This window comes from Nannobrachium achirus, assembly GCF_963921795.1.
Source record: "Nannobrachium achirus genome assembly, chromosome: 2".
Classification (NCBI taxonomy): Eukaryota; Metazoa; Chordata; class Actinopteri; order Myctophiformes; family Myctophidae; genus Nannobrachium; species Nannobrachium achirus.
In genome coordinates this window covers 36,451,564-36,462,001 of record NC_137811.1, presented here as the reverse complement: position 1 = coordinate 36,462,001, position 10,438 = coordinate 36,451,564, and the positions used below count along the sequence as shown (strand labels likewise).

General features: G+C 38.2%; 1 protein-coding gene across 2 annotated transcripts; it reads left to right on the top strand.

Moving 5' to 3' along the window:
* Positions 1–517: 517 nt before the first annotated feature.
* LOC308309377 (uncharacterized protein) lies at positions 518–8,885 on the top strand. Of its 2 annotated transcripts, XM_080754925.1 has the most exons (6): positions 518–956; positions 2,655–2,927; positions 3,608–3,701; positions 4,393–4,592; positions 6,860–6,967; positions 7,665–8,885. In XM_080754925.1, the coding sequence occupies exons 1-5, from the start codon at positions 644–646 to the stop codon at positions 6,877–6,879; spliced, it is 900 nt and encodes a 299-aa protein (XP_080611051.1). In that variant the 5' UTR covers positions 518–643; the 3' UTR covers positions 6,880–6,967; positions 7,665–8,885. The 2 variants fall into 2 exon arrangements, with proteins under 2 accessions (XP_080611051.1, XP_080611050.1); XM_080754924.1 differs by having other exon boundaries at positions 4,393–6,967.
* The last annotated feature ends 1,553 nt before the right edge of the window (positions 8,886–10,438 follow it).

The following is a 10,438-nucleotide window of genomic DNA, read 5'->3' as shown; positions in this document are numbered from 1 at the left end:
CACACACACACTCCCCCCCCCCGTGTGTGTGTGTGTGTGTGTGTGTGTGTGTGTGTGTGGGTTTGTGTGTGATTGTGCATGGCCTGAACAACAGCGCCCCTCCCTTAACATGTGTGGTCACAAAAGGTACTGTAGGCTAAATAGATATAGATACACCATAAAAATGCTATTATACAGCATACGATTTGTGAAAGTGACAAACGGGCTTCACAGTTATGTCAGGTGTGTTCATATGCTGATGGTGATGCGATTTCAGATCAATTGCTCCAGCCACCGAGGAGAAACGCTGTTTCATACAGACAGACACTCACTCACTCAGACAGACAGACAGACATTCGCAAAATCGCAAAATTATAGTATAGATAGATGGAGGGAAATGAGGGAGACAAAGTAGATAAGGAAGCTGCACTGACATTAAATCACCACAGAGTGGAGCTGTAGCCCCAAACAGTAAACACATGTACCAAGAGAAGTTCCTCTTTCCGTTTAAAACATCCATGCCTGTGTTGTGTTGTTGTGGGAAATCAAATCTTTGAACGTTTAATTATACATTGATTAATCTAAAGTGCTCTGATCATTTTACTGCAAGTTTCTTCCTTCAGTTAAACCTTTGTTTTCGAGGGTTGCTGCGTTGTGCTAAAAAATGAATTATTCTAACAGAAATATTGATTCAGATCGAAGTATTGACGACTCGTGTGTAGTTGAAAATGCAATTAAAAACGCCATACACGTCGTTGTGGATATCGTTTACAAAGTCAACGACGGTAAAATAAGGGAATATCAGATGATGCTGAACGAGAGAGACAAGGAAATCAGTCGACTGGAGCTCAGGCTGAAACAGACTGAAGACGAGCTGTCACTGCTGCAGAGTGAATGCAAAGTCAACACAAACACCTTCACTGCCAACTGTGTTTATAGCATGACAAATGAGCAAGGACTGGAAGTGGAGTTTCCCTGTGAGTATTGCACCATCTCTCTCTCTATATTATAATGCTAGCCCTACAATGGCTGTGAATGATACTGATATTACATAGATTCATCAGTGGCGTGTGGTATTAGTCTACATTTACTCAAAGTACTGTAGGCCTACTTTAGGTAGGCCTACTTTAGGTAGCCTACAATTTGAGGTACTTGTACTTAAATGGAGTATTTACTTCTACTCAAATGCATTTCAGAGAAATGTCGTTAAAGACAAGTGTTTCAACTGGTCAGCCAAATATCCGCATATAAGTGATATATTAGCCTACACTAGGCCAATTTCACCTTTGGGATGCACAAATAAATAAGTCCGTGTGTCCATATACTGCAATTTGGCTTTGTAGGGCAGTATAGTATAGCAGCCTATACTCACCCAAATCCATTTGAAAATCAGAAACCATGTGTTTAGTAAAATATGTCTTCACTTTTCCACGAGATTCACACCTAGACGGCATTCATCTAAATGCCATCCTGGGAATCATGGGTTGCATTTGTAGTCCTACACCGGCCATCTAGAGGTGGGTTATAATAAGTAGGGACCAACTCAGGTGTTCTGAACTTCTGATTTGCGTAGAACATTAAGTTCTATGCCAATCAGACAAATTGAGACACCTGTGTGTGTGATAGCCGTCTACAAATGCAACCCATATGGGCTACACAGGTGTGATTAATTATTCCAGCCCTCATCAATGCACCTGTTGTATGGGAGGATGTCAATTCAATTTTCAATTCAAAGGAGCTTTATTGGCACGAGAAAACATAATTCTACATTCATTCAAACTGATAACTTTGACTGGGGACTGGGGAGAGAGTCTGGGAGATAAGTGGGTTATTGCTCGAGTCTAATGATCATTATGCCTATAGACTAATGTAAAATAATATATTTCTAAAGAAGAACAAAAATAAAGCTCATTTATAGCCCGTCAAAATCAATTGGAAATATTATATGTTGGTGTCATAATTAAGATGTGGTGTTATAGTTGATATGGCACACTATCAATAAAATGAAAACTTGGCACTTCATTTCAAAAACGTTGCCGACCCCTGGCCTAAAGTGTATGCTAATTAGTTAGTTGAGGCTTAATTTTCAGGCCTGTTGAGAAAACCTGAGGCTGTCTTTCCCCATGGTCCTTCCCAGGTGTTTTGCCCAGGCGGACAGAATTTTGAGGTTAGGTTTAGGCATTATTTCTGTGAGGTTAGGCGTAGGCAGTCCCCCCCCTGTCATATGTGCTCCCCTCAAAGGAAGCATTTAATTTACTAAACACATGTACAGGACAGCACAGTTCAGATACAAGGTCTACTAATAGGATTTAAACGAAGAAAGCACAATGGCTTGTTTACATTGGGGTCCTTTTGGACTCAATTCATAGAGACATAAAATTACAGAGAGACATATACAGATTGAACTATGCAAAATAAAAATCATACAACAGTCAGAAATCAGAAATAAAAAACAATACTTAACAGTTAACAGGTCGGGGTCTGGGGGGTGTATGGGCAGGTTTTGGCTTTCCCCCTGTCATGTGCTCCCCCCAAAGGAAGCATTTAATTTACTAAACACATGTAGAAGTAGGCTACCTAAACATTTTACTAGTTTTACTATTTACTTTGTACAGACTAAGTACTTGTAAATGTACTTGGTTACTTTAGCTTACACCACTGTTTTCACTCCATAGGTGTTGGAGCTAGGTCTCCGTTGGTTTTCTCACTGAATCAAGATGGCATTGCTGCGGAGCCGTCCAACCAAGAGGACCCTGAACAGCAGATGTCACACTCTTCGTCTTCACAGGCGGGAATCACAGATTGTCTTTCACTAGTCAGACAAGGTACCAGTCCTGTGGTCAAAGAGGAGCCTCCTGTTTTTGAACCGGTGCACATCAAGCCAGAGAGGTTCGAGCAGGGATGTGATCAGCAGCACATAGACCGTCCCAAGACTCCCAACAGCAAAAGTATGATTTAATTCTGAGTAGGCTTGTCACCATTTTTAGACCTGCATAATATAATTGTCTGATTGCAGATTTGAGATTATCGCAATATACAGTATATATGTATTTTTTTTAAATAATTGTCAGATGTTGAAAAACTTGAAACATTTTCAAAACAATGTGACGCATTGTGAGCTTGTAGAGGGGATATTTACCACAATTAAAATAATTATAAGTAAAGTATAAAATTATGAATGGCCTATTTTGGCCATACAGTATACTACATTATTTATTTCATTGTCATTGTCAGTAATTATTGTTGTTTATTGAAGTTATTTGTCATCTGTTTTGTGCGATTTTTGTTTGCAAAGCCTAAAAACAAATAGAAATGTAATTGTAATATTCAATTCCAATATTCAATGTAAAACACAAATCATTAGTTGCAATGATTTGTAAGAAAATTAATTAAATTAAATTAAATTAATGTAATGATCATAACGGTCCTAATTACATGATGATAAGTATAACGCTTTGTTATCAAGACCATTATCATGTGATTCCAATCAGATCCGAATGACTGAAATGACATTTTGAGTATTGGATTATATTGATTATGATTTGAACTCTAGTTATACATTTCAATATTAAAAACTGCTGAGTTCAAATGCACATCACTGCAGATAATATTGCTTCCATGACCTCAGGAAAGACGAGAGCAGAGAACCAAAGGCAGTACAGAAAAAGATGCCGTGCTACACCTGAAGGTGCACAGAAGTTGAAGGAGCAGGATCGTCTAAGGTAGCCTTTTTATGTTCATACGATTATGATTGCACAAGGATATACATTCATTTCTTAATAGAGATTATTGTATCCATAATTCTTTTGATCAACAAATCGATTAACCACTTAAGTCCTATTTTATGCTTTGTGCAAAAATAGTGAAAAATGGCAGATCTACAAGGTTACAAGATGTAAATTCTTTTGTGTGGAGATTTTCACTTATAAGGACATGCTCAAAATAGGGATTTCGATTATTGTGGGCTCGCTCCAGCAAGAACACAGTTGTCCCCACTTTGGGCTAGAAATTTATTTCAAATTTCAACTTGTTCAGCTTTACACAGTTGCTTTTTTATTGCAATCTTTTATACATTTTGAGATTATTGAAAAAACATACACACAGTGAGGAATCCACTGGGAAATGAATTCTGTTTTACCATTTATAGTACTGCTGTTAGTCCTGTTTTCAGCGAGCCCACGCAGTTTCTACAGGAACTGCTTTTCTGGTTTATCAAATGAAATCTTTTATAATCGATTAACTGTTGCACCCCTAGATATCACTGGTTCTTACAATACTTAATTAAAAAATACACAGTGCATGCATGTGTTGCAGTGCATGATGGGGGCCGGTTAGGACCCTACTGCAGATTGAGATGCTTCAAGTTTACCATAATGAATGCACAGGAAGCACTCATCTTTTGTTCTCTTTCAGCTACTACAAGAAGAGGGTGCTGGTATCACAGATGTCTGAAGAGGCTAAAAGACAGAAAAGAGCTACATGGAGAGCTGCACAAAGGCGTGCTCGCGACCGCAAAAAGTTCCAGGAAGGACTATCACAAGCTACTAGTCACTTTGTCCAGGCAGATCACTCCCTCCCCTACCACCTCTCTAACAACACAGCCAAACCTGAAGGTACCCCTCAACGCCGTAGAGGCAGACCTAGGAAGGGTGGACAGGTAGAGGTGACAGTGTAGTTTAGTGGTCAACCCCTTAAGCCAGCAGTGATTCTGCACCGCACAGCTTGTTTCTGAAGTGTAGTTTCTTATTTGGGCTTGCTTTCAAGATTCTTTTTTAAAATGGCAAATGTAATAGGGCTCAAGTGGTTAAGATGGTCGCTTCTTTAGGGCTTGTTTTCATAGACCTGGTCGCTTGTTTCAGAATCTGGCAACACCGGAGAGCCACCAAAACAAAACACAGTTATTTCCTAGCTTTGCTTTGGAGTTGATCGATTGATATAGGAATTGAAAGTTGAGATGAAAATATGGTATCTAGTTCAAATGTGCGACAGGCAAATGTCTCTGGCTTATTTAAGCTTGCTTCTGCACCAATAGTCAACCCTGAAACATGACAAGCGTTGTGTGATCCATGGCTTAAGCTACAGTAGCAGACTAAAGGTCCACTCTACAGTGGAGTCTTTACCCCCCTCATCACTACCACACAGAGATCGACGGCTATCGAGGTCGGCAAATGGCTGAACATGCAATATCGGCGGCAAGAGTCTCTTGCAGAAAAGCAAGATGCTTTCCGACTTCTTCCGCCACCGAGTCAGGCCGATATCGGCGTGGTGGAGAGTTGGCTTAAAGTTTGACTTTTGCATACGACTTTGAAAAGACTTTCTGTGCTTTTTTTATGAAGAACTTTGCATTTTGTTTATAATACTTTACTTCATAATAGTTTGTGAAAACATTTCACTGAACAAAGATTCAGAGTGAAAATAAATCACAGAATGCATAGTATGCATTTAACTGAAGAGATGAAATCTGGGATGTATTTGAATGGAAAGAAAAATAAAGTCTGCACAGTGCACACTGGATCATGCTCCAAACGTTTGAAAGGTTAATTTAAGGTTCCTTTATCATGGACGTGACGTTTCGAGCCTCTCGGCTCTTTTGAATTAATACATTAGCAGCAGCTTGCATAGCTAGTTCATGCAGACAACTCTGGGCAGCGTGCCACCCGATCAGCTGATCAGTCACATGCTCTCTCCATCTGATTGGGGTGGACTATTTGAACCTCCCTGCTCAAAGCTCATTCTTCTTGCTGCTGCTCTGCCCTCTTGCTGCTACTGCTTTGTGCTCTGCACTAAGGGTTTTTGCTCCTACCACCACCCCAGCATCCACTTGTGGGCTCCGTTTCTATGATTACCTGTAAAATATAGTTGGCAAATCATTTATTATAATTATAATTCTGCTTACAGGGAATGAATGAAATGGAACAGAGCCCTGACTCCAAACTATGCTTCTATGCTCAGTTATGCTCAATACAAATACATTGTAAATTCAATCCAAGAGTTGTCTGACTGAACTAGTATACCTGCAGCAGTTGTAGGTGATCTCTCTACTGCATGGTTCACAAACATTTTCATGTCAAAGACCCCCAAATTAGGCTTCGTACAACTATTTGAGAAATATTTTGTTCAAGGGGCCCCCATAAGCTTTGTTCAATTAGATTTCTAGCAGAATAGTACAGCTGTCTACAGGTATATTGTTCTCTAGGGCAGTGGTTCTCAACTGGTGGGTTGGTACCCCCAGGGGGGTCCCCAAATTATTTTGGGGGGGTCCCCAGATGATTAACTTAATGTGCAACATTGTTTTCCCAATCAACAGTAAACAAACCAACATAAAGTTTAAGTGTATAGATAAGAGCATCTGAACATTTCTAAAGAGACAATTTAAGGACTTTTTAATACCTCTAAAATGACAAATGAAACATTGGCCAAATTGTCAAATATTAGAGGCAGAAATTGTGTTATACAACTGTGTTATACAAGATGTAATGCCTCAACTCTTAGTGCTCGTCAGGGTGGGGGTCCCCAGTTAAAATATGATTGTTTTGGGGGTTGCGGCTTGAAAAGGTTGAGAACCACTGCTCTAGGGTAACGTTGTAGAAAATGAAACCTATGAAGGCACGGCTATTCAAGTGCCTCCCTGTGAGTATGACTATTTCAGATACACAGCCATAGATCATCCCTAATATGCCCTCCCGGGCATTAGACTCATTGATTGTGACGGCATTTCAAGTTGTAGCGCTGCTTGTATAGGCTACTCACCCAATAATTATTGGAGTCAGCTATTGTCCTGTTTTTTTTTGTTTTTATATATAATTTTGAATTTTAAAAACTGCTGAATTAATTAATTAAATCTTAAATGTAAAAGTTCATTGATAATTTTGCTTCCAAGACCTCAGGAAAGGTGATTAATGCAAAGAACCGAAGGCAGTACAAAGAAAGATGCTGTTCTACACCTGAAGGTGCACAGATGTGGAAGGAGAAGGCACTTACTTCTAAGGTAGCCTTTTTATGTTCCTACGATTATGATTGCTTAAGATATCAGTTAATTTCTTAGTGATTATTATACTGATCAGTTTATTAATGTTCTGTAATTTTATATATCAACAAATCGATTCATTACTTATTTATGCTTTGTGCAAAAATTGTGAAAATAGCAGAACTACAAGGTTACATGTTTTGAAGATTTTCACTTATAAGGACCTGCTTGAAATAGGGATAGATTTTTTTCTCTCGATTATTTGATCAAATTATCAATTATTGAGTATTTGTATAGTCTATGGGGCTTTTAAGCCGTGACATCATTTTGTAGGCAGAGGAGAATCTGCCCCCAGAGCATTTTCTGTCCCTCGCTATTTCAAAAAACGACTAAAAAATAACGACTTAAGTATAATTCTAACACTTTCCTTTCAACAACAAAGAGAAGAAAAATGTGTGAATAGTAAAAATAGTAAAAAGATTCACGGAAACTGGGGGCAGAAATTCTCCTCTGCCTACAAAATGATGTCATACTTAACAGCCCCATTGAATCGATCAACTGTTGCACCCCTAGATATCACTGTTTCTTACAATATACAGTTCATGCTCATGTTGAAGTGCATGATGGGGCCGGTAATGGGTCTTAGTACTCAGATTGAGATGCTTCAAGTTGACCAAAATGAATGCAGAGGAAGAACTTATCTTGTGTTTCCTTTCAGCTACTACAAGTGAAGGGTGCTGGTATCACAGATGTCTGAAAAGGCCAAAAGACAGAAAAGATGTACATGGAGAGTTGCACAAAGGCGTGCTCGTGACCGCAAAAGGTTCCAGAAAGGACTTTAAACAAGCTATTAGTCACTTTGTCCATGCAGATCACTCTCTTCCCCACCACCTCTAACAACACAGCCAAACCTGAAGGTACCCCTCGATGCCGTAGAGGCAGACCTAGGAAGCGTGGACAGGGTAGTTTAGTGGTCAACCTCTTAAACCAGTGATTTTGTGGCTGTGAACACCAAGTATGAGATGGATTAGGCCACAGACTCTGATTTCTTTCATCTCTGGGACTTATATCTCCACTGTAAACTCCTTGTAAAATTTGTACTCTGAAAGCATATCCACTTGTGGTCCATTTTTGAAAATGTAATAAAAAGAAGAAGAAAAGATTAGCTCTGCCAGTTTGAAAGTGCTTAAAAGAGACTCTTGGGTCTTTCATATACAATAGTCACTGCTTTTCTTTTTAATGAAAAACTAGCATTTTGCATAATAATTTTATATCAATTTATTCATGATATTGTTACATTTTAATTGGTGGTATATGCCTTAGGTGTGGTTTGTGAAAACACATTTGGAGGTAATCTCTCCACTCCATGGTTCACAAACATGTCAAAGACTCAAATTTATATATTAGGCTGCGTACAACTATTTGAAAAATATTTTGTTCCAAGGACCGCCATGAGAGAAAATATTTGTTAAATTAGATTTCATACAGAATATTGTACCACAAAATGCCATGGTACCCCTGGAAGGACTATTGCTCTATTAATTCACAAAATATAGCTGTTGTAGACTGATTAAAAATGTATATATATTTGGGAATTGAGGTCCTTAGCGTGCCAGCAGCCTGCAGAAGAAATTACACTAATTGGGCCAGTTAGACTTGCCCAATTAGAAACACACACACACACACACACACACACACACACACACACACACACACACACACACACACACACACACACACACACACACACACAGAGAGAGCCCAATGCAAGAATCTCCGGAATCTGGAAATTAGTAATAAAAGACAAAGGATTTATCTGTGTTAAATAAAAAGGGATATAAAACAACTCAAATGCTTGATGATCGATCTAAACCTGTATTTCATCTTTATTTCCTATGTTTTCATTTGTATGTTGTTGTCATGTGTCTGCGTTTCTATCTCAGCACAATCTTATGGCATGGTATTTTGTAGCCTGTAGCATGTCTCAGCTAGATATTATTTTTGTTACAACCTGTAATATTATGAGTTAAAAAAAGGATCTCAATTTAAATAAGCCATGTGCTTTCTTGAATTGATCCTTTTAGTTGACTTTGTACCAGTGAGTGAACTGTATTGTGTCATGAAACTGTACCTTTTCCTATGCAAACTTCTAATAAATTCTTCAATCCATCAACAAATCAAAGCCTATCGGTATGTCCTTGTAGCAGCTAGTATTATGGTTGATTTCATTGACTAAAACTATGACGAAAACTTTTCGCGTCGACTACCTTTTTTCACTGAACAAATAAATAAATAGTTTATGATGACTAAAACTAAGACTAGGCCTAAATATGCCGTCAACAAATAAAAACTAGACTAAAATGTTAAGGAGGGACTAATGGAGAAGAGATCCAGTAGGGCCTAGAACTAAAAGCCAAGTCATTTTATGTTTGTTTGCCCTCTGAAAATAGCAGATCTACAAGCTCACTACGCGTCACGCTGCTACATGTAAATCGTCTATTTTCAGCATGCAACCAAGTGTAAAATAAGGCATTACGACGCCATCATGGCCTGCCAAAATATTTTTTTGTCGACAAAATCAACTGTAGATTTAAAATCTAACTAGACTAAAACCAAAACATTTCAGATGACTAAAACTAAATGACATTTTATTCAATAGACTGACTAAAACTAAATCAAAATCTTGTGTCAAAATCAACACTGGCTTGTTGGTAGAACCAGTGGTGTAAATACTTCTACTCCCCACCACTCGGATCCAAATATTGTACTTTAACTCCACTACAATTATTTGAAAACTTTTGTTACTAGTTACTTTGCAGATATAAATGATAATATTATAAAACATACAGTACATAAACCACCCTACCAACCCTATTTTATACCGTGGCTATTTGAAAATAGACAATCTACAAGATCACAACGCGTCGCATCGCGTTGTGAGCTTGTAATCTGCTATTTTCAAACATTGTGTACTTTGTACTTTAAGTACATTTTGATGCCAACACTTTCATACTTTTACTTATTTATTTTGAATTCCGGACTTTTACTTGTAACGGAGTATTTCTACATTGCAGTATTGATACTTTTACTTAAGTAAAATATGTGATTTTTTTTTATTTTTCCACCACTGTGCCTGTCACACATTGTTGTGCATATTGGAATAAGTCACGGTGACGTGGCTGGTTGAGACAGGATAAAGCTTGCGACGTCTGTGCACCGACTGGTTGTGACGCTTGGGCTGACGACGCTATGAATATTTATACAATACGTTTATATATGGTTAATGTATTGCTTTGTGTAAACTTCTGAAACTGTCTCGACACTTGTTAGAGAAACTTTCCTTGGAATAAACCCTATCGGTTATTTCTAATTAGAAATTTCCTCTCTTCATTTGTTTAAATTCATTTATATTTTGCTGCAGACGGTTGAGCTGTTTTCACCAGATTCTCAGAGCTATCAGATGATATAATGTACTTTTTTCAGGAAACCACT

Bases quoted from the DNA above. Each gene is read 5' to 3' on its own strand.
- LOC308309377 (XM_080754924.1), top strand. From the start codon at position 644: ATGAATTATTCTAACAGAAATATTGATTCAGATCGAAGTATTGACGAC. The intron at 957-2,654 runs GTGAGTATTGCA...TTCACTCCATAG, and splicing joins ACTGGAAGTGGAGTTTCCCT to GTGTTGGAGCTAGGTCTCCG. The intron at 2,928-3,607 runs GTATGATTTAAT...CCATGACCTCAG, and splicing joins CAAGACTCCCAACAGCAAAA to GAAAGACGAGAGCAGAGAAC.